The 27,420-nt window shown below is 42.9% G+C and overlaps 1 protein-coding gene and 1 pseudogene across 12 annotated transcripts in view; one reads left to right on the top strand and one right to left on the bottom strand.

Moving 5' to 3' along the window:
- The window catches only part of LOC115930576 (neuroblastoma breakpoint family member 3-like), a 50,463-nt gene that overhangs the window by 19,695 nt on the left and 3,348 nt on the right, over positions 1 to 27,420 (bottom strand). For 8 of the 12 annotated variants that reach the window (XM_063702027.1, XM_063702040.1, XM_063702035.1 and 5 more), the window contains exons 2-10: positions 11,212 to 11,294; positions 10,873 to 10,942; positions 8,152 to 8,361; positions 6,314 to 6,416; positions 5,263 to 5,477; positions 4,140 to 4,212; positions 3,465 to 3,676; positions 2,202 to 2,411; positions 365 to 467 (exon numbers count right to left, since the gene is read on the bottom strand). In XM_063702027.1, the coding sequence (XP_063558097.1) occupies positions 365 to 467; positions 2,202 to 2,411; positions 3,465 to 3,676; positions 4,140 to 4,212; positions 5,263 to 5,477; positions 6,314 to 6,416; positions 8,152 to 8,361; positions 10,873 to 10,897 (1,151 nt within the window). In that variant the 5' untranslated portion in view covers positions 10,898 to 10,942; positions 11,212 to 11,294. Of the gene's footprint in view, positions 1 to 364; positions 468 to 2,201; positions 2,412 to 3,464; positions 3,677 to 4,139; positions 4,213 to 5,262; positions 5,478 to 6,313; positions 6,417 to 8,151; positions 8,399 to 8,462; positions 10,049 to 10,872; positions 10,943 to 11,211; positions 11,295 to 27,420 lie in introns of all 12 variants that reach the window. The other 4 variants (XM_063702023.1, XM_063702030.1, XM_063702029.1 and 1 more) reach the window with 4 other exon arrangements.
- On the top strand, positions 16,779 to 17,603 carry LOC109028375 (profilin-1-like; annotated as a pseudogene).

The raw sequence follows: 27,420 nt of genomic DNA, 5'->3' as shown, positions 1-27,420 counted from the left end.
AAGCCGCAGTCAGTCAGGAGCTGATTCTGACTAAGGGTGAGTGGGGTGGTGATGGCACATCATTTTGAGTATACTGAATGCTGCTGGGTCGTTCGCACTCCTTCAGCTAATTTTGTGTTATGCGCATTTCACCTCAACAATTACTTGTTTGAAAAACAGAAAATAAGGCTCTGAGAAACAACTGCAACCCATAACTTATTATTATCCTTGTTCTCTGCTTGATAATCTTTGTGTGTCATGAGCCTGCCATGGCAATTCCTGCCCTTCCCCTCACCCAGTTCAGCTCTTATTTCTCCCTGCCGAGCTGCTGTACTTCAGAGATTTACACACCTGCCCACCTGCCTGACCCCAGGGGCCCACTCACCTGAGCTCCTCAGCCTGCCCGAGCTCCTCTGCAAGCTTCTCTTCTGTGAACAGCCGCTCATCCCTCAGCATAGATTTTATGAGGTCTTTGCAGTCTTCATAGTCTGAGAAAAGACACACACTCCTGCCTCAGTGAAAGGCTGGACATGCTGCTCTGGTCACTGCCTACAGGGCAGGAGCCAGGTCCATCCCAAGGACAAAACTGTCCCCACTGCCAGGCTCTACGTAGGGATTTCCACATCTTTACTCTTCAGTCTCCTGACTTACTGGCAGCTGATGCTCCAAAATTTAGAGACGAAGAGAAACTCAAGGCACATCAAGGAAGTTGACAAGATGATTCAACCACAATGAAGTGGAGTCAGAATTCACAGCCCCTGAGGTCTGACTCTGAATGTGGGGCCACTTTCCCAAGCCTTGCAGCCTCTCCTCTAAAGCACTGCACTGGGGCATGAAGTAGTGATTTCTTGTACAGTCGGGAAGGCCCCTAGGACTATGGGACTGATGGTTTCTCTTTTACTGGGAATTTCAAGGACAAATATGTCAAAGATCTTTAACATCTTTGATTTTTACATCCTATCTTTAGATGTGATTTTAAGAATCACATCTGAAGCATAAAGGATGAGACATAAGACCATAAGGCCATGAAGGAAATCTGCCCAAATACTAAGGTTTGTGTTAATTTAGAAACAGTAGAATGAAGAACTAACAGAGTGTTCACTCTGTGCCAATAAAAGTTCTAGGAGATTGACAAGAAACAGCTCATGTAATTCATTGCAGCAATTTACACAGGTAGGTATTTCTGTAGTACCCTATGTACAGATGAGGAAACTGAGGGACAGACAAGACAAGCAACTTGGATGGAGCCCAGGAGACAGGCCCAGAGTCCCTGGTCTGCACACTGCACTGCTACTTCCACACATTCTCAGGTGCGATCCTTCTTCCTCTTTAGGAACAAGAGCCTGTGCCCCAGGAAGCAGGACTTCCCTCTCACCAGGTACTCTCTGCTTTTCTTTCAACGAGTCTTGCCCTGTCACCCAGGCTGGAGTGCAATGGTGTGTTCTTGGCTCACTGCAACCTCTGCCTCCTGGATGCAAAGGATTCTCCTGCCTCAGCCTCCCGAGTAGCTGGGATTACAGGCGCCCGCCACCACGCCCAGCTAATGTTTGTATTTTTAGAAGAGATGGGGTTTCTCCATGTTGCCCAGGCTGGTCTCAAACTCCTGACCTCGTGATCCGCTCGCCTCAGCCTCCCAAAGTGCTGGGATTACAGGAGTGAGCCACGGTGCACGGCCCCTACTCCCTGCTCTTGATGCTGTCACTTACAGATACCACAGGTTCTATTAGGAGCAGACTCCTCTTGAAGCCCCTCAGAGCGCGTACTGTGTACTATCACCAAGTTTCCCTCAGGGTCCCCAGAACAGAGCTTTGCCTATTGGCCCTCAACAGAAGCTTGAACACAATAAGGGTTCACTAGTCCCACACATTTAGAACAACAGACTAGATGTTATTTGTCTGCCGGATCTTATATGGTACAGAGAGGATTCTTGAAAACACGATTTAGCCTCTTGGAGAAAACAGGTGGTTCTGTGCCTGTGTCCCAAATGAATAACTGCGATTTTAACTCTAGGCCCACCCCCACCTGACTGCAAACATGGAAACTTGCTAAATACTTTGGTACCTCTGACTTCCAAATTTAACAAAATGTGAAAATGCCCATTTCTATTTTCCTAGAAGTATGGGAGGGTTGAACTTATTTTTAATGGAGAGAGCATTCAGTTTCTCAGAGAGAAGACAGGACATCATTCATCACTGTTGTGATGGTGAGCCTATAGAACTTACCGTAATTATTCTGCCCCTTGGCCAGGAAGTAGGCCAGTTGAGTTACAAGACATTTCTGTTTGAGGTTTCTGAACTGCTGTTTGTTCTCTGCCAGCTGGGGGCGCGATTTCTTGTTGATTTCTAGAATGTTCATCTCTGTCTTCTGACTGGACCAAGGGCCGGCAGATACCACCATGCTGACGTTTGTGGCAGAAGAGGTGGGGCCGGGGACTGGGGAGAAGACACCAAACACACCATGGGTTAAAAACTGGTGAAATCAAATAGGTTTAATCAGGACTGAGGGATGCCACTGACAGCCTTGTCCACTTCTTTGAAGATGTTGTTTCCCTGGTTTCACTCTTCTCATCTCCAGTCTTGATCTCCTTTAAGTCAACTTGTCTTAGCTACGCAGTCACCTTGAAACCAGGACATAAAGGCTTCTACCTTTTCTTGCTTATAAGTTTCTATAAAGCAAGGTTGGGCCCTGAGTTGTTGACCCCATGAGCGGCCAATGTTTCTGTGTAGCACAACAGATTGTTTTTGGTTTTTTTAATTTTTTTGTTTGTTTGTTTGGTTGGTTTTTGTTTTTTTTTGTTTTTTGTTTGAGATGGAGTCTCACTCTATCACCCAGGCTGGAGTGCAGTGGTGCAATCTCAGCTCACTGCAATCTCTGCCCTGACGGGTTCAAGCGATTCTCGTGTCTCAGCCTCCCAAGTAGCTCGGATTACAGGCACCAACCACCATGCCAGCTAATTTTTGTATTTTTAGTAGAGATGGGGTTTTGCCATGTTGGCCAGGCTGGTTTCGAACTCCTGACCTCAGGTGATCTGCCCACCTCGGCCTCCCAAAGTGCTGGGATTACAGATGTGAGCCAGCGCCCCTGGCCAGAGACTTCTTATTAATAGCTAAGACAAGCCAATGAAAAGGAGAGAGAGTCTAGCCTGAGAGCAGTGAATGAGGGTGGGAGGATCATCTGAGCCGATACCCCCACCTAAGCCTCCTGAGCAGTTGGGACTATAGGCACGCAGCACCATGCCTGGCTAGTTTTTTGTATTCTTTGGAAAGACGGGTTTCAGCATATTGTCCAGGCTGGTCTTGAACTCCTGAACACAAATGATTCTCCCACTTGGGCCTCCCAAACTGCTGTGATTATACGTGTGAGTCACCGCACATAGCTCCATCCTAGTTTCCGACTAAACCAATATGTATGTATACAGCCTGTCCTCAGAATTGATCTTCCATAGCCTAGACAGAGGTATGAGACACAAGGAAAACAGAGGCTACCTGGGAGAAGGTTTCGAGCATCCTGCCATTCATCATCAGAGGATTCACTGTCTACAACTAGAGTTGAGTCGACTTGGTCTTCCTCAAATGTGATTTTGCTGTTCCCGTGAGGCTGGCTGGACTCACAAGGGCCGTGGCTATTTGAACAAGTGACGACACATTCCTCCAGTGAGTCCTCAGGGACTGATTTTTCTTCAGCCTTCTGCACCTCCCTGATGAGCCAGGTGGGATAGAGATGACAGAACATTAAACACAGAGGGATTGGACTCCAGGGAGTCCTAGCTGGTTTTGACAGGAGGCATTAAGAGAGTGGCCCCAGAAAGCAAACAGGAGGATCCCTTTAAGAGGGAACAGGCAATCCTCTTCTCTCTGCAACAGAGCATGGCAGCCATGGGAGCCAGAGAGGAAGAGAGCAACTGGTGTTCATTGCACTGGACACATAGGAGCCGAGGAGGATGAAGACTCAGCTATCCCTGTACGGTACAGACATGACACCCGCCACACACAGAGAAACACAACAGCTGCCAAACTCTGTGTCCAAGCTGGCTTGAATTTCACATACTGTGGCCAACGAATGCAGACTTTCGGCCCATCGTACATGCCAGAGAGGGTGTGCCTCCTACACCTTTTTCATATGTTACCACCCAGTACTTGCTCCCGATTATTCAGTGTTACCTGGGGGCACATAATTCCTGTACTTTCTCAGCCTCCTCAACTTTAACATCTTCATCCTCATCTTCGTCATTTTCTGTAAATAAAGAAGTGTTCGTTCAGATATTTCCCACTTCACACTCTGCAAGCACAGTCAGCCCAATGTGCACACAGACATGAACATCTAGGCATGGTCACTGTTCAACTGAAAGCTCTCATGTTTTATCATTAACAAAATGCCCTGGCATGGTTTCCCGATCCATCAGGCAATGCATTTCTGATCTGGAGGGCCACCATCAAGATGTGGCCAAATACTGAAAAGACCTTTTGCTCCCCATATCATGGAGGCTTCTACAGCCTCTCTCTGGACTTTGGCAGCTGTCTTCCCCATCTGGCTACAGGTCTGATTCCCAGGCACAGGCTTGGTGTCCTGTCACAGTTCACATTTCAAACCTAATTCTTTCTCTTAGGAGAGGACAAACCTGTCCTACAGTCCTCTATGCATCAGGAGACTGCACAGGCCCTCCATGTGGCTTCTGCCCTGTTATTCAGGGACATTCTCTCCACGGGGAGTGCTCCAGTCTCAAGCACTTCCTACCACCAAATGCCCCCACATCAAGTGCCTTCTCTAACACCACACGGCGAGGGGCTTTATCTCATTTTCAAAAGCAGTCCTAAGTGTTCCCACATTTGGATGCTTCAGACCCTTGCAAGAGACAATTCGCCTGCCTTTGCAGATGGAGACAGAGAAACTCAGGAAGGATAAATCACTCACTCACCGACAGTTACTAAGAACATTGCCAAAGAGACAGCCTGGGAACCTGCCTTCTGAGTCCAGAGCTCTTTTCACTCTAAAAAGCGCCCTCCCGTCACAGCCTCCTTCCTGTCCTTTAAAACTAGAAACGTGCAGCTTCTTGCTCCAAAGACCACCTTCCATCAAGGGAGGAGGGACATTTGCAATACTGTGACCTCCAACCCAATCGGTTTCCCACCTCTGCTCTTACCCAGGAAGTCCTGGTTATGTCACGGCCACATATGTTAAGTGGGAAAAAACACCACCGATACAAATGTCATTGTGAAAGTATGGAGGTCTGGAGTCTCTCATAAGCCTGGGGTTTTGGGTCATCAGGGCCTATGGCCACCTTACCTGGGCTGAGCTTTTGGACGAGGTGCTGTGCCAGCCTACATCCCTCAGCCAGCTGTTCTCGGAGGTCCCGCCCATGGGAGTTGTCCGGCTCATCCGGAGTGAGGAGGGCCTGGAGATGCTGATTCAATGAGCGGGAGGCATCTCTCCCTTCCCGTAACTTCTCCCTTAACTGGGTCAGCTCTCGTTCCTGAGAGTGAACCAGGACTTTATATTGCCTAAGGTGAGATAGTAGAGAAAATTTAACAGTGGAAAGGGATCAGTGATCAGTTCTAATATTTTGCAACACAGATTTCTGAGACAATGTCCTCAAGGAGACCTCCAAGCAGAAGGTCAGCACGTGTTTAAAGAAATGTCTGTGCCCAAGACAAAGAATAAAAAATGGTTCACAGGCTTCCTCTGTATGAGAGAGGGCTCCTGGAAGACCCTCCACGATGTTCCATTCATCTTTCTCTTCTGTCAACAAAAGTAGGTGTCTTCCTCATTCAGTTTCAAAAAGACATCCATCCTTTCAGTTCCTCACTCTGGCCATGGACATTTCCACGTGCATATACACATAGTGCATCTTGCAGTGACTAGATACAAAGCCATGGACAGAAATGAGGCCAGGTGCAGATGGGGCCAATTGAAAAGGTGAAAGAAAAGAATGACAGGCTTGAGAAGGCAACATTGATTGAGTGAAACGATGAGAAGCCGCAGTCAGTCAGGAGCTGATTCTGACTAAGGGTGAGTGGGGTGGTGATGGCACATCATTTTGAGTATACTGAATGCTGCTGGGTCGTTCGCACTCCTTCAGCTAATTTTGTGTTATGCGCATTTCACCTCAACAATTACTTGTTTGAAAAACAGAAAATAAGGCTCTGAGAAACAACTGCAACCCATAACTTATTATTATCCTTGTTCTCTGCTTGATAATCTTTGTGTGTCATGAGCCTGCCATGGCAATTCCTGCCCTTCCCCTCACCCAGTTCAGCTCTTATTTCTCCCTGCCGAGCTGCTGTACTTCAGAGATTTACACACCTGCCCACCTGCCTGACCCCAGGGGCCCACTCACCTGAGCTCCTCAGCCTGCCCGAGCTCCTCTGCAAGCTTCTCTTCTGTGAACAGCCGCTCATCCCTCAGCATAGATTTTATGAGGTCTTTGCAGTCTTCATAGTCTGAGAAAAGACACACACGCCTGCCTCAGTGAAAGGCTGGACATGCTGCTCTGGTCACTGCCTACAGGGCAGGAGCCAGGTCCATCCCAAGGACAAAACTGTCCCCACTGCCAGGCTCTACGTAGGGATTTCCACATCTTTACTCTTCAGTCTCCTGACTTACTGGCAGCTGATGCTCCAAAATTTAGAGACGAAGAGAAACTCAAGGCACATCAAGGAAGTTGACAAGATGATTCAACCACAATGAAGTGGAGTCAGAATTCACAGCCCCTGAGGTCTGACTCTGAATGTGGGGCCACTTTCCCAAGCCTTGCAGCCTCTCCTCTAAAGCACTGCACTGGGGCATGAAGTAGTGATTTCTTGTACAGTCGGGAAGGCCCCTAGGACTATGGGACTGATGGTTTCTCTTTTACTGGGAATTTCAAGGACAAATATGTCAAAGATCTTTAACATCTTTGATTTTTACATCCTATCTTTAGATGTGATTTTAAGAATCACATCTGAAGCATAAAGGATGAGACATAAGACCATAAGGCCATGAAGGAAATCTGCCCAAATACTAAGGTTTGTGTTAATTTAGAAACAGTAGAATGAAGAACTAACAGAGTGTTCACTCTGTGCCAATAAAAGTTCTAGGAGATTGACAAGAAACAGCTCATGTAATTCATTGCAGCAATTTACACAGGTAGGTATTTCTGTAGTACCCTATGTACAGATGAGGAAACTGAGGGACAGACAAGACAAGCAACTTGGATGGAGCCCAGGAGACAGGCCCAGAGTCCCTGGTCTGCACACTGCACTGCTACTTCCACACATTCTCAGGTGCGATCCTTCTTCCTCTTTAGGAACAAGAGCCTGTGCCCCAGGAAGCCAGGACTTCCCTCTCACCAGGTACTCTCTGCTTTTCTTTCAACGAGTCTTGCCCTGTCGCCCAGGCTGGAGTGCAATGGCGTGTTCTTGGCTCACTGCAACCTCTGCCTCCTGGATGCAAAGGATTCTCCTGCCTCAGCCTCCCGAGTAGCTGGGATTACAGGCGCCCGCCACCACGCCCAGCTAATGTTTGTATTTTTAGAAGAGATGGGGTTTCTCCATGTTGCCCAGGCTGGTCTCAAACTCCTGACCTCGTGATCCGCTCGCCTCAGCCTCCCAAAGTGCTGGGATTACAGGAGTGAGCCACGGTGCACGGACCCTACTCCCTGCTCTTGATGCTGTCACTTACAGATACCACAGGTTCTATTAGGAGCAGACTCCTCTTGAAGCCCCTCAGAGCACGTACTGTGTACTATCACCAAGTTTCCCTCAGGGTCCCCAGAACAGAGCTTTGCCTATTGGCCCTCAACAGAAGCTTGAACACAATAAGGGTTCACTAGTCCCACACATTTAGAACAACAGACTAGATGTTATTTGTCTGCCGGATCTTATATGGTACAGAGAGGATTCTTGAAAACACGATTTAGCCTCTTGGAGAAAACAGGTGGTTCTGTGCCTGTGTCCCAAATGAATAACTGCGATTTTAACTCTAGGCCCACCCCCACCTGACTGCAAACATGGAAACTTGCTAAATACTTTGGTACCTCTGACTTCCAAATTTAACAAAATGTGAAAATGCCCATTTCTATTTTCCTAGAAGTATGGGAGGGTTGAACTTATTTTTAATGGAGAGAGCATTCAGTTTCTCAGAGAGAAGACAGGACATCATTCATCACTGTTGTGATGGTGAGCCTGTAGAACTTACCGTAATTATTCTGCCCCTTGGCCAGGAAGTAGGCCAGTTGAGTTACAAGACATTTCTGTTTGAGGTTTCTGAACTGCTGTTTGTTCTCTGCCAGCTGGGGGCGCGATTTCTTGTTGATTTCTAGAATGTTCATCTCTGACTTCTGACTGGACCAAGGGCCGGCAGATACCACCATGCTGACGTTTGTGGCAGAAGAGGTGGGGCCAGGGACTGGGGAGAAGACACCAAACCCACGATGGGTTAAAAACTGGTGAAATCAAATAGGTTTAATGAGGAGTCAGGGATGTCAGTAACTGAAATTCTTAACTTACTGTTGAGAAAAATGTGATCAGTCCCCGCAGCACTTTAGGATCCTTAACGACAAAAACAACGTTCGAGGTGCCTGAGCTCAGAGCTGAAGGCACTGCCAATAGCTCAATCTCCGACAAGAGTGAGGCCAGTGTGCCAGGTAACGGTCTGCAGTTGCCATAACAAACTTACAAGTTGGGGGGTGTCATGGAATCTTAGGAGCCCTGCATTCCAATTGCCCAGGCTTTGCTGAAACACAGGCACCCTCGTCTCACCTGAGGGTCACCACCAATGGGGATCATTCCTCTAAAATTCACTCTCGGTATTCGTGTACCCTGGTGACAATGCCACAGACCCATCTCTTTCCCAATACATCTAAGCACATTCCTCATTGTTTATCGCTTGTCTGTACAACATCATCCAGGCAGAACCAGTTTCCCAACAGGTTATATTTTCTTAACGGTAGTCATGAAGTCACCCCACCTGCTCTAAGTTAAAACAGATCTTAAGGCTTTTCCACAAGTGTAAGATATCAAACTTTGAGCCTGCCCTGATTTCCTCTGGGTCTTCTGCAGTTTTGTCTGTATCCACTAGAAAGTCAATGAATAATTCATTTGTAAAAAATGTTGTCTTTCCTGTCTCAGTATTCTTCTTGCTGATTCCCATTGTTATGTTGATTTCTTTTTTCTCACTGGGGCACCATCTTTGCTTTTCATTACACTCTACACCAGTTTGACATCCCTATGTCCAGAGCTCTTCCTCTATGTGGGTTGATTTGGTTTTTGATGTCACTGAGCGCTACATTTTATACTTGTCACTTATGGATGTCATTCTAGTGTCACAAGAGCTCTTTTCAAGGTATCAAGTGACCAAAATCATTTATATAGAGATCTCCTGAAAACGTGTGACCATCTATCTTGGGAAGTTTCATAAACCTGATGCTATTTTGTTGTTTCCATTTTGTTTTCCCATATACTGAAAAGAACAGGGCCATGAGCAGTTCTTATGGAATGTGGTTTGATATCTATTTCGTTGGGTTGGACTAACACCATTGATTTTTGGTTTCATTCCACTAACAGAACATGGCAAGATCAAGGTTATGGTCACGGTTGGTTGGTGATCCTCAGTGTTGCAGTAGAAGGTGAGTTTGAGATGAGAGGAATGAGTAGGAAAGAGTGATCCCCTGAACCACCTCCTCACTTTCTGAGCTTTCATCCCCACCTAGGTTTTGTGAGCCTGGAACTTGGGAGACTGTTCTGTAGCCCAGGTCTCCTAAGATTGGCTGCTGGACTTGCCTGAGTTGAGGGTGCAGTGAGCGTGATCCTGGGCTGCCCAGCATTCATGTGGTAGTGAAGGAAGGAGGACTGGATCAATCCCATTTCAAAGCATGTCTCTCTGCACTCCACGCTGTCCTCCAATGACACTGTAAGGAAACCGCTTTAAGACGTATCAACGGCTTTAAGTAAATGTATTTTCTGGCATCTGGGAGACCTGACATTCTGTGTCATAATGAAAATCTGTCATGTTTCTTTATTTTAAAAATGATAAAACTGCAGGTTCACAGAGTTACGTGGCTTACTTGAGGTCACACAGGGATGAGTTTTCAGCACTGCCAATAAAAGCAATCACAGTAATTATTCATAGGATCCATATAATTCAGTAAATAGTCACATAATTATTTACTAGTTGTTCATTGACCAATTCGTACAAGGCATTTTGCTCAAAACTGTGCTTAAATTTGGACATTGTATCTTCATCATAATCCTGTGGTAATGCTATTATCCGTAAGTAACAGGTAAGAAACCTGAGGAGGAGGGATAGCAAATCATGTATTTGGACATATTTCCTTTTTTTTGGTTTTTGTGATGCTGGAAGAATGACCAGAATGAGTCATAGGAAGAGTATACATTCCTGTAGTATTGTCCAGGACAGAGGTGTGACCTCCTAGAGTACTGGGACCAAAATTCCCAAGTGTCTGCAACCTTGCTTTAACAGTATGGGAGATAACCTCTATCACCTGGAATTCCCCTGGAACTCTGGAATATACAAGAGAAGTATGAGACTTGGGTCTTCCCTTGGCTGTGTTTAATTCACTCTTCTATGGAATACCAATGATTCTCACTAAGACTTTGGCCTTTTCATAAGCACAATGTGCATTTTATGGAGAAGATTTTACACTTTGCTCTATTTAGAAAGAATAAATATGACCAGTGGTTTAGGTTTTATGCCCTGGACTTAATATATTTCTGATTCCTGTTTTGAGATTAAATTCTCATGTAAATAGAAAAATACTTATTATTTCTCATAAGGCCAAGTGTGTTATTAGTGTGAGTTTTTGAAGATGAAGCACAAACTTTTGATTTTATCTTTGTCTGTCTCTGTCAGCGCCACTCGTTGTCTCTCAGTATGACCTGGACTTGCCCCTGCACTTACCCTTGTCCTGCTGAACCATCTCCATGCACTGTCCGATTCCATCCGTGATTCGGGCTCCTCCCAAGGCTCCCTGAAAAGGGCACAGAGATCAGGACGTTAGGCACATTCCGGACACAAAGGCAACCCATAATGTAGAGTAGGCAGCTGTGTTTCCACTTCCCTAATATTCCAGTGATGTCCTAAAACTGAAAGGAACACTTTCCCTTTTTAGGGATCTCTTCTTCATGTCTCAGTGCCTCTGATCTAGTGAACACAACTGTCCTGAATGTGAAAGAACTTGCTAAAATTCTAGTTTCTTGTTAGGTGGCTAAAATAGATTTATAAGACTTCCTTACTTACCCATGACTGCTGAAGTTTGAATTCTTAGCAGTACGATTCTTTTTCTTGTAAGGTCAGCAGCTTAGGAAAGATTGGCCATCTTCCTGTGCAAAAAGAGGCAAACTTAATTTCTACTCAAAGCATGCTTGAATTTGGAATTAGGGCTTCCACTCTTCCGAAGTTGGAGTGTCACTGCGACAGGCATGTGTCCTGAAGGGCTCGTGTCTCTGCTATACTCAAAGTTTAAATGGAGCCCAGCAAGCCAGATGTCCTTTACTTCTAGGTTCCCTCAACAGTTTCTCCTCTGCTTCAGAGACTGCATTGAAAATATTCTTGTTCTGCTGTTGTGTTTTGGCTTTGGAATGATGTGATGCAGCTCAATGGGTCCCACCCCCAAGTTGATCAAAGTAAGAAACAGCTGGGAAAGTCAGTGCAAATACAAGTTCATTGTCCTCCTTGCAGGGATTCTGATTCAGAGGGCTCAGGTGGGGCCTGGAATGTGTTTGTTAACATGACTCAGATGTGCAGTCAATTTGGGGACTCACTGACAGCATTCACCTTACAGTTTTTGGGATGATTCTTTCTGTTTTGCTGATGAAGAAACTGAGGCAGACAGAGTCTGTAACTGGCCCAAGTTCCCCTTGTTGTAAGTCCTGGAGCCAGATCTCAGGTGGACCAGTGCTTCTCTCCCCTATACCTCATTTCTGAAAAAAGGAAATCTTCTGGAATTTGACTTCTTTCATCTAACACATTTCCTCACAACATGCAGCCAGCATCATATTTTGGCCACTTACTATTAAAGTGAGATGCTTTTTTTTTTTTGAGACAGGGTCTTATTCTGTCACCCAGGCTGGAGTGCACTGGTGATTATAGATCACAGCAACCTTGAACTTCTGGGCTCAAGCGATCCTCCTGCCTCAGCTTTCCAAGTAGTTGGAACTCTAGGCACACATCACCATTTCTGGCTAATTTTTTATTTTTCATAGAGACAAGGTCTTGCTATGTTGCTCAGGCTGGTTTTGAACTTCTGGCCTCAAGCAATCCTCCCACATAGGCCTCCAAAAGTGTTGGGATTACAGAAGGTAGCCACTGAACCTGGCCCTGAAATGCTTTTACTTACTTTCTTTTTTTTTAATGAAAATAGAGGACATGGAGATGTGGAAAGACACCTTGCTTTATTACTTTTGTTGTTATTATTATTTCTACAGAATTTATATATCACAAAATTCACCATTTTTAAGCATACATTTCAGTGTCTTGTACCATATTCCAAAACTTTCGCAACCATCGCCACTACCTAATTCCAGAATATTTTCATAATGCCAAAAAGCATGCCTGTACCTATGGGCAGACACTCTCCAATTACCCCCTTCTTGCGCTCTCTGACAACCACTAATCTACCTTCTCTATATATTGATGTACTTGTTCTGGGCACTTCCTCTATATGGAATAACAAAGTGTGGTATTTTCTATCTGCTTCTTAGAATATTGTTCTCAAGTTTCATCCTTTCTAGCCTGCATCAGTACTTCAACTTTTTATGGCCAAATAATATTCCACTATATGGTCATACCACATTTTGTTCATACATCAACCGATGGTGGTTTAAGATGTTTCCACTTTTTAACTATTATGAATAATGCTGCTGTGAACAGCTTTGTACAAGTTTTTGAGTGAACGCCTGTTTTTCATTTTCTTGGTTATAAACCTAGGAGTGTAATTGCTGCATCATATGTCACTTTATGTTTAACTTTTTTTATGTTTAACTTCTTGAGGAACTCACACACTGTTTACTAACTTCAGTAGCTACATCATTTTAGATTCCCAATAGTAATATATGAGAATTCCATATTCTCCATCACTTTTGAAACATGTGTTGTCTTTATTTTTTTCTTAAGTCATACTGCTGGGTGTGAAGTGGTATCTCATTTTGGTTTAAATTTACATTTTCCTAATGACAAAAAACAGTGAACATCTTTGCATGTGCTTCTTGGCCATTTGTGTGTTTCCTTTAGAGAAACCTCTACTCACAGCTTTTTTCCCGTTGTTAAATGTGGTTGTCGTTTATTGCTGTTATATGAATTCCTTATATACTCTAGGTACTAGACCTGTGTCAAACATATAATTTGGAAATAGTTCTCCCATTATGTGGATTATCTTTTCACTTCCTTGACAGTGTCCTTTGACGCATATAAGTTTTTTATTTTAATGAAGTCCATTTATCTATTTTTCGTTGTTTATGCCTACTTAAAAAATGTCTAATCCAAAGTCACAAAGATTTGTACCTATGTTTCCTTCAAGACATTGTCTTTTGAATGAGAACTTTCCTGGGTTTTAGTGGACGGTGGACATTGTTTATTTATGCCTCCCGTCCATTACCGATGTTTCTCCTGATTGTTATTCATATGCTCACCACCCCTCCATGGAGCATCCATGGCCTGTGACAGAGCTCTGGGGACTGATATCCTTCCACTGACTCTGGCGCTGGTGAGAGCCCTGGTCATGTGATTCAGCTTGGCCTTAACCCGACCCAGTTGCACATATTCCTCAGGCCCTTTAGAGTTGAATTCGAGACCTCTCTGAGAACGCTTGCCAGCCCATGCTGTTCTAAGGCTGGAGCAAACTTCCTCCATCTATTCCAGACAGAGGGGACTACCGGGGTTGGACTCACTCAAGATATCTCTGGTGTTAGAAAGAAGACCTGTTTCAGGGTTTGGGGAAGATTGCTCAATATGAACTAGGTCCTCTCTAATTATTTTTACTGTATGTGTGACTTCTTTCTAGAAACAAGGGAAGAATATTTATGTTAGAACATTTCATCTATTCTTTGTCAACTGTTGTTCATCTACAATTTTAACATGGATAAAGGAGAGCTCGGTGTCAGTATATTCTTAACAACTGATTATGGCTCATGTCCACTGCCATGCGATCATATTTAAATCTATCAACTATCCTGTTACTTAGGTAGTATCCTAATGTTCCTGATGAAAAAACAAACTCAGAAAGATTGCAAAATTTTCCCAGGTCACAAAACTAGTGAGGAGAGGAATAAGAATTAGAAACCAGTTCCTTTTGGCCTTCAAAGCTAACCTTGTACCATTAGATCAAACTGATTCACATACTTTTGCTGGAATTAGTCTCAGAGTTGCGGTTCTCACTTGATTTTCCCAAGGAAACAGTGTGCCACTTGAATATCATTTCAAACTTTGAAATGTAAAACTCTTTTTATTATACTTTTTTGTCTTTGTTCTATTCCATTGCTTTTGGTTTCTTCTCAACGGATCCCTCTTATTCCTAGGCTAAATATTTGTTATCACTTTCCATCAATTTTCTATTTTTGAGTGTTTGTTATCTCTCTGTTGTATGCTAACATTTCTTCACTGAGGTAAAATTTGCATAGAGTATACTGCAAAAAACCTAAAGGCACAGCTTAATAAATTTTAATATAATTATACATTGTATAGTTAAAGACAGAGAACATTTTCCCCCATGCCACAAAGTTCTGATGTGGTCCTTGCCAGTCAATACTCATCCCCCAAATGAAGAATATATTCTGAATGTTGTCACTGCCTTAGCCCCTTTGTGTTGCTGGAAAGGAATACCAGAGGCTGGGTAATTTATCAAGACAAGAGGTGCCTTTGCCCATAGTTCTGCAGGCTGTACAAGAAGCATGGCACCCGCATCTGCTCCTAATGAGGGCCTGAGGCTGCTTCCACTTGCAGCAGAAGGTGAAAAGGAACCAGGGTGTGCAGAGATCACATGGCGAGACAGGAAGCAAAAAAGAGCAAGGAAAGGTGAGAGGCACTTTTTAATAACCAGCTCCTACAGGAACCAAGAGAGTGAGAATTCACTCACTACCTTCTCCCAGGGTGGGGATTCATCTATTCATGAGGGATCCACTCCCATGACCCAAACACCTCCCATTTACCCCCACCTCCGACACTGGGGACCACATTTAAACATGTGATTTGGAGGGGACCAATATTTAAACTTAGCGGCCACCATAGATTCATTTTGCTTGATCATGTGCTTCATAAAAATGGAATCATTTTGGCTGGGCCTGGTGGCTCATGCCCGTAATCCCAAGACTTTGCAAGGCTGAGGTGGGCAGATCACCTGAGGTCAGGCGTTCAAGACCAGCCTGGCCAACATGGTAAAACCCTGCCTCTACTGAAAATACAAAAAATTAGCCAGACATGGTGGCAGGTGCCTGTAATCCCAGCTACTTGGAAGGCTGAGGCAGGGAAAATTTTTTGAACCTGGGAGGCAGAGCCGAGATCCTGCCACTGCACTCCAGACTGGGGGACAGAGTGAGACTCCATCTCAAAAAAATTTAAAAAAGGGATCATTTAGTACTTTCTCGTTTTGACTTCTCCTACTCAGGTGCTTATATATGCCACTAATTTGTTTGACTGTGTTTTTCCCTTGTTTCATTTTGTTTTGGCCAAGTAATATCCTATTGTTTGTATGGTTATCACACAATTTGATATCCATTTTTCTGATGGGAGACAGGTTTACTTGTTGGCTACTGTGCATAAGTAACTATGAATATTCTCATACAATTATTTCTGTAAAGGTACATACTTATTTTCCTGGGTCTCTATAGCTACGGATGGAGTTGCTTGGTGAATGGGAAGAAAATGGACACAGAGCTTTGCAAAGTCATTGTATTCTTTTACTTTTCTATGAAAGATGTAGGCCATTTCCAGTTGTTCTACATTCCCACACACTTAATATTTTCAGTCTTTTAAATTATAGCCATCCTACTAGGTGGGTAGTGATATCGTGTTTTGGTTTTCTCATGCCTAATGTTCAGTAAGATATCTTCTTATGGAAAATATCTTCTCAAAATTTTATGTTCATTGATACACTGGTGTGTTTGTCATTTTCTTGTAACCTATAGGAGTTCTTTATATATTTTGAATGCATCCATTTTTATATACATATTTTTTGCTATATTATATAGCAAATAATTATTTGCTATTCCTGGTCTACAGATAGCTTTTAAGTTGTTAAACAACAACATAATAAGCAGAAGGTTTTTAAAAATGAAGGGCAATTCACTTGATTTCTTATTGTGGTGAGTGTTACAGTATCTAGTCTAAGAAACATTTTCCTGTGTCAAGTCCACGAAATTATTTCCTATTTTTCCTTTACAAGGTTTCTAATTTTAACTTTCACATCTTAAGTTAATTTCAGTGTATGATGAAGAGTGGTTAATATTAACTTTTTAAAACAACAAATATTATTTCACTCAAAATCGTTTTACTTAAAAGTCTTCCATTTCCCCAATGAAGAGCATTGGTGTCTTTGTTTTTAAAACATTTAGAAGTAGCGGCGTGAGCACGTTCTCATTCATGGATGGGAATTGAACAATGAGAACACTTGGACACAGGGCGGGGAACATCACACACCACGGCCTGTCCCTGGGGTGGGGGGGCTGGGGGAGGGATAGCATTAGGAGAAATACCGAATGTAAATGACGAGTTAATGGGTGCAGCAAACCAACATGGCACATGTACACCTATGTAACAAACCTGTACGTTGTGCACATGTACCCTAGAACTTAAAGTATAATAAATATATATATATGGCGGTGCGAGGGCGACTGCACAGCCAGCAGAGCCGTGGTGAGGACGGCAGTGCCTGCACGCAGCTCTCCGCCTCCCCTGCCCGCCAGCCCAGGCGGCCCCAGTGGCAGCGACCAGAGGAGCCCCCGCAGCCGCGCAACGGCCAGGTGGACGCCTCTATCTACAGCCTCGTGGCGGATGGGACCTGTTAGGTTCGCGGCCATCGTGAGCAACAAGGACTCACCCTCCATCTGGGCCGCCGTCCCAGGGAAAAACCTTCGTGAACATCACGCCAGCTAAGGTTGGTGTCCTGGTTGGCAAAGACTGGTCAAGCTTTTTCGTGAATGGGCTGACACTGCGGGGCCAGAAATGTACTGTGGTCCCGGACTCACTGCTGCAGGATGGGGAATTGACCGTGCATCTTCAAACGAAGAGCATCGGTGGAGCCCCCACCTTCAATGTCACTGTCACCATGACTGCCAAGACGCTGGGCCTGCTGATGAGCAAAGAAGCTGTCCATGGCAGTTTCATCAACAAGAAATGTTATGAAATGGCCTCCCACCTTCAGCGTTCCCAGTACCGAGCTCCTTTGTTCCTTCCCCTCAACCGTTCCCCACAGCTTTGCCCCCCTTTCCTTCTCATACACACACATATCGTTTTAATTTTGGGGGACATTACCCCACACCCCTATTGCTGCCAAAACCACATGGGCTGGGGGCCAGGGATAGATGGACAGACACCTTCCTCTACCCATAGCCCTCCTGTGTGTTCTTGGAAAACGTTTTGGAGGGATTTTTTATGAATAAAAAAGATTCTACTGAAATAAATAACTACATATGTGGTCATATTGTTTGAATCTGTATTCTTTTACTTTGATATATTTATGAATGCTTACACCAGTACTACCATTTTAAATTACTGCAGCTTTAAAATCAGGTTTGAAGTCTAGCAGAGTAGTCCTCCAACTTATTGCTTCTTCAAGACCGACTTGCCTATTCTAGCTTCTTGGATTTTCAAATACATTTTGAAATTAGCTTTTACATTTCTCTAAAATCTCCTACTAGAAATATTAACCAGAATTCTGTTGAGGTAATATGCTAACAAAATTGAATCTTCCAATCAATGAACATGATATATATTTCTCTATTTAGTCTTCTTTAATTTTTCTCACCAATTGCTTTTAGGGGCCTTGTACCTGTTTCATTGCATGTATTCTTAAGCATGTAATGATTCTGACTATTAATCTCTATTATGTTTTACTGAATTTCATTTTCTAGCTGCTAATTACTAGTATGGAGAAATTAAGATGATGAAATCAATGTTATAAAGGCATCATTTAGGTACAACAGACTGCACCACTTTAAAATGTGTAATTCAATGCATGTTTACAAATGTACACATTAATGGAACTACTGCCACAACCAAGATAGAGGAATTTCCCTATGCCCCAAAGTTTCTTGTACCCCTTTGCAGTTCATCAGTCTTTCAGCCCTCGGCCTCAAGGAGCCGCTGTCACTTCAGGTCTGTTTCCATTTTTAACCATTTTCTATAAATGAAATTATACCTGTATTCTTTTGTGTCTGCCTTCTTTCATGCATCAACATAATTTTAAAATCCATCCATATGAGTATTTGCATCAACGGTTAATGCCTTGTAATTGCTGAGTAGTATTCCTTTGTGTAGCTATACCATGTTTGTTTATACTTTCACTTGTTATTGGACATTTCTATCATTCCACGTTTGGGCTATTATGAAGAAACTATCATGAGCATCCATACGGGGCAGGCCAGGTCTCACTAACACAGGCTTCCCTAACAACTGTTTCAGTACCGACTGAGTGGTTCAGTTAAATATTAAGAGAAAAAAAAAAAAAAAAAGCCCATGCCCTTATTACAAAGGCTGGAATGTAACCAAAGCCCACCAAGAGCTTTGCCTGGGCTTTTCCTGGGCCTTAAAGCATGACAAAATAACGAAGGCATTCTTAACAGGAGTCATTTAGTATTAAATAAGTTTTATTGGGGGTCTGAAGAAACTCCCCAGGCCTCCACAAACAAGTTTATTGGAGGTCTGAAGGAACTCCCCAAACCTCTGTGATTTAGCAGGAGACAAGATAAGGGTGCCAGCACCTAGACCCATTTAGATTAAGTGAATTTACTGAGGCTCTAGAGGAAGGTCTTCAGGACTCAGACCTTAGTTATAGATTAGAAGAAGTTAATCACTTCTGTATTTAGATGAAGGCACACTTCCACATACACATATAGCTTAGAAGCTATATAAGCTCAGGAAAACTTTGTAATTTTGACTTGGTCTGGTGATAATTTCCAGGCCTTTTCCCTGTAATCAGTTGCAGAAGTAAAAACTCTCTCCCTCCCCAGTTCATCTGCATCTCGTTACTGGGCCACAAGAAATAGCAGTCCACCCCTCAGTCTGGTCTGGAAATACACATACAGATCACGTGCACACATAGTGTGTACATTCCTAGGAATGGAAGACTGTCCATCTGATTTGCATATGTTTAACCTTTAAGAAATTGTTAGATTTTCAAACGAGTCCTACCATTTTTCATTCCTACAAGTATAAGACTTCCAAGTGCTTTATATCCTCACCAACATGTGCTATTTTCAGCCTTTTTAATTTTAGCCATTCTCTTGGGTATGTACTGCTATCTCGTTGTATTGATTGATCTCCCTGATGACTGAACAGTAGAGCATCTTTTCCTATGCTAATTGACCATTTATGTATCTTCTTTACTGAAGTATCTAATTCAAGTCTTTTGAGAAATTGTTTCATTCTGCTGTTTATCTTATTAGACATATATAAACACACATATATATACACATACATATATATACATACATATATATACACACACACACACATATATATATACACACACACTCTAAAAACCCTTTGTTGGAAACAAATATGATATCTCCTATATTGTGGTTTCTTTTTACGTTCTCTTAATGTTCCCTGTTTGGAGATAACGATAGATAATCTTCAAAAAGGTGAATATACACACCCACACCCACCCACACACATATATATATACACATGCACACACACACAGGTGAGCCACCAGACCCAGCCTGTTGAATTTATTTATAAGCACAACATGTATTTAGATGTTACCTGAAATGAAATTGTATTTTGATTTCATTTTCCAAATGCTCATTGCTAATACACAGAAATACAAAAGACTACTTCTATTGAGCTTATATTCTGCAACATTACCAAACTCACTAATTAGTTTTGGCAGATTTTTGTAGATTTCTAGGATTATTAACATACACAGTCATCTGTGAATAAAGACAGCTTCAATTCTTTCTTTTCAATCTTTTCAATACTTTTATTTTTCTTACTTTATTGCATTGATTTAGCTCTCTAGTATAATGCTGAATTGAAAGAATAACAACAGATATTCTTTTTTCTCTGATTTAATAGAAAAGCATTCAATCCTATGCCATTTAATATAATCTTACCTGTGAGTTTTTTTCAAATCTACCCTTAATAGGGTTGAAAGTGTTGCCTTCTCTTCTTATCATGCTGAGAGTTTTCTGGGGTTTGTTTTTATAAATCATGAAAAAAGTTTTCAATTTTGCCAAATGCTTTTACTGTGTATTACAAGGTAATCATACGGTTTTTCTCTTTTGCCCTGATAATATATAACATTACATTTTTTAAAATATAAAAAAGATTTCTGGAATCAAGCTAGGACAGTTTTTTTAATTATAAACTTTTAACAAATACGCTGAAATATAACTTACATGCAATTGAGATGCATGAAAGTGTATAATCATTAAAGTGTATAATTAAAGTGTATAATTTTAAGAGTTTGAGCACAGTATACACGAGTCAAAGAGAAAGGACAGAAAATACTAAGGATGGCTCAGCATATGTGGTCTATCTTGGTGAATGCTCTATGTGAGTTTGAGGAGAGTTATTTGTTAGCTGTTCTTAGATGTATTTTGCTTAAATGTTGACTTGGCAAACTTGTGTCATTGATTGTGTGAATTAATTTTGTTTTAGTGGGCAGTAAAATTACTGTCTGATCACTTTGGACTTATGTGGACTGGTTTATGTTTTATTACAATGGATTCATGGAAAGCCCACATCATTTCCCAAGACCCTCTAATTTGGCAGGACTCAATCACCAATCCACCCCTTTGTGGATTTTGTCAGGGTTTGGCTTTAGGCTTTACCAGGTTGGTCTACAATAGGCCTTATTGAAAAGTGTGACACTTATTCCTAAAGCACATCCATTCTAGTGTCTCAGTTGGATACCTGGGTGCTAATGAGGTGTGCATGAGTTCTTCCCACCGTGGATGGCAGAAACTCCATCATACATTCCCCAACCCTCCTCCACCTCAAATACCTCTGGTCCAAACTCAATTTTATAGCAGCCACCCCTCTGTTAAATCTGTTAGTCTTTTCCTTGTGCAGGTACAGTCCAGTCCTTGATAAGTATGCATATGGAACCCCACATAGACTTTGAGAGCTGCACCTTTGATCAGCTGTCTCCTCATTGGTGCCCTGCCCTGCAGATTGCAGTTGCTTCAATGGTCTTGAACTCTGATCTCTGCCTTCTCAGCTCAGTGGGCTGCCCTGCCCTGAGTGGACTCTAGCCCACTATGCAGCTGCTGAGATATTCTCCCCAAAGAACTAGGAAATCATGGGGCTTCCCCCTTAAGTTTTCTGTTGGACTGCCTGTTGTACACTGCTGAAAACAATTTTACATTTGTTTATGGAGGCAGGGTTAGTCTGATATGATTTATTCTAACAGACAGAAGCAGAAATCTGTTATACTCTTTTAATTACTGTCTTTATAATATTATGGTAGACAGAATCCTAAGATGACCCTCAGTGATCTTTGCTCTTATATAATCACTTCTTCCTGAGTGTAGACAAAGCCACTGAGGAGATGTTACTCCTACGATTGTGTTACAATTTATGGCAAAAACAAGTTAACAGATGTAATCGAGATCCCAAATCGGTCAAATTTAAGATAGACAGATTATCTGATGAGCTTGACCTAGTGAAGGTGAGTTCCTTGGAGGGACAGAGGACTTCCTGGAGAGATGTGAAGTGCAGGAGGGTTTTCATGCAGGGCCATCCTCCTCTGCTGGCTGGAGGAAGCATGCAGTGGGAACATGGGAGGCCTCTAGGAGCAGCGAGGCCCCTGGCTGACAGCCAGCAAGAAAACAGAGATCTCAGTCCTACAGTCACAAGGAACTGAACTCAGCTGACAACCTGAGGAAACTTGAGAGGAAGTTCTTCCCCAGAACCTCCAGAAAGAAACCCAGCCTAATTTCAGCCTGTGAGGCCCTGAGAAGAAGACCCAGTGAATCCAGGCCTGAACTTCTGATCTGTGGACACTGCAAGAAAATAAATCATTCTTATTTTACGCCGCTAATGCTTGCAGTAATTTAGTATGCAGCAATAGAAAATTAATACAAATAAAATGAAGGCTTTGGAGTGGGAACAAGAAGGAAACGGTGGGAGAGGGATGCCTGTATGCTGATATGGTTGATGCCTGTATGGCTGAATTGGGTCTACCATTCCTCATCTAATTAGCTATGGTCTATTAAGGTGCATAGCTACACACAAATATTGGTACTACGTTCAATTCAGAGGAAGAAGATATTGCATTCTTGAGAGTAGACAAGAACACCCTGAATTTGGGGTCACTGTATCATAAGTCATATTATCAGGTCCCTCTAGGAAGGCTTAGAGGAAGATTTCCAGGATACACTTGCGACAACATTGAAGGCTTCTTTCTTCCCTGAAGGGACCCAGTCTCCCCTCAGTCAAGAAGCTCCAAGTCTCTGAACTGGATGCCAGGTTATAAATTCCCCCTATACTGACTCCATCAGGCTTCTGTCCTCAGAACTAGAGTTTATCAGTAAAAGATAGACTCATGGGAGTCTAGGCATTTATTCTCTTATTTGATATAAATCAGTTAATGTGCAGGAACAAAACAGACTTTGAAGAAAGAAAGTCACAGTTGCCACAGGAAAACACCTTCGACATCCTCATGAGTCATCATGGGTGTTCTGTTGGGAGGACTTGATAGGCTTTCCTCCTCATGGGCTAGTGCAGATCCAGGGGAAATGTCATCAAGTCCTTGATTCGGAGTGTAGCAGCTGGGGCTGTTGATTCGTTAGGCCCCCTGCAGCTGGAGATGCAAGTAGTGCATTTTCATGGCCACCACGGGGCCCTTAGTTTAGCATTCTTCAGAGCCAGAATCCAACAAGCCACAGAAGCTCTGAGTATTTCCCTTTCCTCAGTCACCCACATAAATGGCTTCAGGGCCTTCTGGGGAAGGCCTGGAGGAAGATTTACAGCATACACTGGTGGCAGCATTGAAGGCTTCACTCTTCCTCAAGGGATCCAATCTCCCCTCAGTCAAGAAGCTCCAGGTATCTGAACCGGATGCCAGGTCATAAATTCCCACTATGGTGACTCCATCAGGTCTCTGTCCTCAGAACTAGAGCTTTTCGAAGTATAATGTAAGTTGATTTCTTAGTGGATTTCCCATCCATTACATTCCCAGACACCTCACAATGATTTGAATGATTAGTAACCACCACATATCCCTGCCTCTCAGGGAAATCCCTCCCGCCTTGTCTCTACATGGCCAGGTCCCACGGCCTGTCCTCTACTCTTCCGGAACCCTGTTCTCACTGACAGCAGGGAGGGCAAATCCATGCAGCATCTCCCGCCATGACCTCCAGCCTGCAGAGGATGGGTGCCACAGGACCTTTACACGCATGCCGCTGTTCCCCTCACCTGTGCATTTCTTAACGCCTTGGTGAGGAGAATGTCTCTGGATCTTCCTTGATGGGAGCTAAAGGAACAAAGGTAAATAATGCTATGGGACCCACTGAGAACTGGGGCTGTGGAAGAGTGGCCACTGAAGTAATAGACAGATGCAGCTATTGCCAGATACTCAGTGCCAGAGCAGGGAGCGAAAGGGAAGAAATACGGACCTCACCTTCCTCTCACTTCCAGGCTCCATCAGGTGCCCTCCATTGCTAAACCTAACTAGAAGTGTGCACGCAGGGGAGCCAGGGATGCATTCTAGAAGGGACGAGCCCCGAGTGGCATGAGACAGGATGGAAATGAGTGGACAGTGGATCTGTGGGAAGAAGGAGGGGATGTTATGGGGAAACAAAAGGAGAATACTAGCTAATAACGTTAGATGACACTAATATTCCGAAGTCTGTGCTCATATTCAGAAAAGAAAGTTCAGCATAAAGCACTAACCCAGGAGTCAAGATATTGTACTTTCAACTGTTGTTCCAACAGCTGTATTATAAAGGGCCACTTTATTTCATGCCTTTCTAATTTGACCTAAAGTGTCAGGTGGCATTGGGGCTGGCACAGCCTTGCTCAATTATGTGTTGCAGAGTACACAGAGACTGCCAGGCTGAGGGAAGATGCAAGAGAATAGAAGAGATGCTCTCAGGGAACAAGAGACCACATGGCCCCAGAGTCAGGGCCAGCATCAGCCACTGTCAGCTGCTCATTTTCCCAGACAGAGCCCACAAGCCTCAGCCATGCTTTGCTTCTGCAAGACGCTTCTTCACCTTTTCAATAAACCTGCCTGAATTTAAACTGACGGGGGTTTAATTCTCCTTCATCATAAATGAAATTCTTCACCGCAATAATCTCCAGTGAATTTTGGGCACAGCAGGCAGGCCCATTTCTGCTTCTGTTCCACTATCTCCCCTGTAGGTTGAAAAGGAGGAGGTACTGAATTACCTCCAAATGTTCCTCTGGCTCTGATATTCTGTTATTCTGGTTCCTTTTCAGCTACTTTGTTTTTGGTAGCGTGTATCCTAAGGCGTCCAGTTGAACAACCTTTGTCTACTGTGTCCAGGCATTCCTCGTGGTATTTCAGATAAGACACTCTTGGGTTGCTGAACTCACAACCACTGAAACAATTCTATGACCATCAGTTTCATGGCCACATGTTTGCTCATTTTATATGTACATAAAGGGAGGGGACAGACAGCAAACTTGCATGTTATAAATTGTATCATCTTAAAAAGGAAGCAAGGCAACACTTTGCAATAAAACCTTAAGATGCATGAAATTTAAGCCTAATGCAATAAAGAATGCCCATTAAATTCTTATCTAAAGAATGTTTAGAAAATTGTTATACAAGGACATCATCATTTAAAGTGATATGAAGAAACCTTCTCAGCTAGCATATGGGCTAGATTAGAGAGAGAAATAAATGACCCATCTCTGCCCTGGAAAAACTACTGGTGGCATCTTTCAAAAAAGCTCTCTGTGTTTGAGTACGCACCTTGATCCATAGGCTCACATTTGATCCCAACTGGCGGCTGCTTCATGGCATTAACACTGGATTCCCAACTGGTAAATCTTACCAAGATCTGAGTTTCTGCAGATATAATATTATTTTATTTGACCATCCTTATCTACAAGGGCTACCAAGAAGGAACCAAGAATTTATTTACCTCCCCAAGGGAAAAGGTTTTACCAATGAGACACTTTCTCACCATGACCCCAGGACCCCCTATGCCCTGTTCACTTGAGTGCCCTTTGTGGCCTGACAGAAGCTCATGCTGGTCACAGGATTCCTTATATGATTAACCTCCTTCCTGAATCCCAACTTCATGGTGGTGGTGATGACAGGTGTCCTGTATCCCATGCTCATATCCCTGAAGTCATCAGCCTGTCTCCAGTTAGAAAAAATTACATGTATATAGACAGGCCTCTTTGGAAGGAGCAAAAGCTTTCTCACCTTCGTACATTAATGCATGGAATGTACAATAGTATAAACACTTTGGGGAAAATATCTGGCATATTCTTACAGAACCAAACAACTGCCTATTCTATGACTCAGTAATTCCTAAGCATTTATCCAAGAGAAACTAAAACATATGTCCAGAAAATGATTTATACAAGAATGTTCATAGCAGTTTTATTCATAATATGAAAAACTGGAAACATTCAAGTATCTGTCAATACAAGCATGGATCAATAAACTGTGATACACTCATTCCATGGAATGGCTAAAGGAACAAACTGTTGACACACAAAACAACATGGATGAATCTCAAAAACATTTTGAGTGCAATAGAAGCCATACCCAAAAGAGTGTGAGAAAAAAAGATAAATAATAATGGTTTCAAGAAATGCACAGCAGACAGCCCAGAGGCAAAGACCCACAGGACGGCGGGCCGGTCCCAGGCTGTCGATCCTAATTAAGAAACTTCTGCTGGATTTTGCCCAGCTCCATTTCCAAACTATTTTGGGTCAGTGACTTCTTTATCCCTTCCATGTTGCCTCATTTTGAACTAGAATCACTGTAAGTGTTATTCTATGTCTGTCACATCATTTCACAGTAGGGGCAGATAAGCTGTTTAGAATGGCTAAAATTCAAAAAGGTGAACACACCAAATGCTGTCAAAGATGAGAAGCAACCAGAACTTTCCATCCCTAGTGGAAATCAAAAGGGTACAGTCACTTTGGAAAACTTAAGTTCACTCAAAATCCTGCACAGAAGTACTTACAGCAATTTTATTCATCATTGCCAAAACTTGGAAGTACCCAAGATGTCTTTCACCAAGTAAAAGAATAAATAAACTGTTGTAGCCATACAAGGAAATCTGATTCACTGATTTTAAAAAACAAGTTATCAAGCCATGAAAAGACATGGAGGAACTTAAAGTACATAATGCTAGAAAGAAGCCAGTCTGGAAACCCACATACCGTACCATTCCAACTCTAGGACATTCTTGGAAAGTCAAAAAGATAGAAGCAGTAAAATGATGAGTGGTTGTCAGGGGTGGAGGAGAGGAGGACACACGACATGGTGAAGCACAGGAAATTTTCAGCAGTGAATCTCTTTTGCATGACGCTGTATTGGGGATTTAGGACATTATGTAATTGCCAAAACCCATAATCTGTGAAACTCAAAGAATGAACTCTAATGTAAACTATGGACTTTAGTTGATAATGACGTATCAACAGTGGTTCATCAATTGTAACCAATGGACCACACTAATACAACATACTAATAGGGAAAATTGTGTGCTGGAGGACAGGGGAGCCTAGGAGAACTCTCTGTACTATCCACTCAAGTTTTCTGTAAACCTAGAACTGTTCTAAAAAATAATGTCTATTAACTTTTTTTTAATTAGGATGCAGCAGCCCCATATCAAGGTTTTGGTGGCATCCTGTAATTGTGTGGTTAGTACTTGGCATTGAAGTGCACCAACCTGGAGTCAGAGCAGTTGGAGATTTCAAGGCCTGTGCCATTTACCTCTAATCCTGGGGTGCCTGCCTGTAGACCCAGCTACTAAGGAGGCTGAGGTGGGAGGACTGCTTGAGCCTAAGAGGTCAAGGCTGCAGAGAGCCATGATCATACCACTGCACTCCAGCCTGGGCAACAGAGCGAGACACTGTCTCAAGAAAAAAAAAATTATGTGATGTAGTCCTAAAACTATTATGTAGAATACTATTGTTTACATCACATCACGTGAGCCCTTTAAATGGCTTAACACTTATTTAGGGATGATCCATAAAGCTTTTCTGGTAATTAAGTATACCTAAGAACAATTAAGTATAAGAGTTACTGCCTTGACAGGAAGATTGTAAAAATTTTAAAAAGACAAACAAATAAAAGAG

The sequence above is a fragment of the Gorilla gorilla genome, chromosome 1 (assembly GCF_029281585.2).
Source record: "Gorilla gorilla gorilla isolate KB3781 chromosome 1, NHGRI_mGorGor1-v2.1_pri, whole genome shotgun sequence".
Lineage (NCBI taxonomy): Eukaryota > Metazoa > Chordata > Mammalia > Primates > Hominidae > Gorilla > Gorilla gorilla.
Note: the sequence above shows the minus strand (reverse complement) of the source record. Positions and strands in the feature narration are given on the sequence as shown.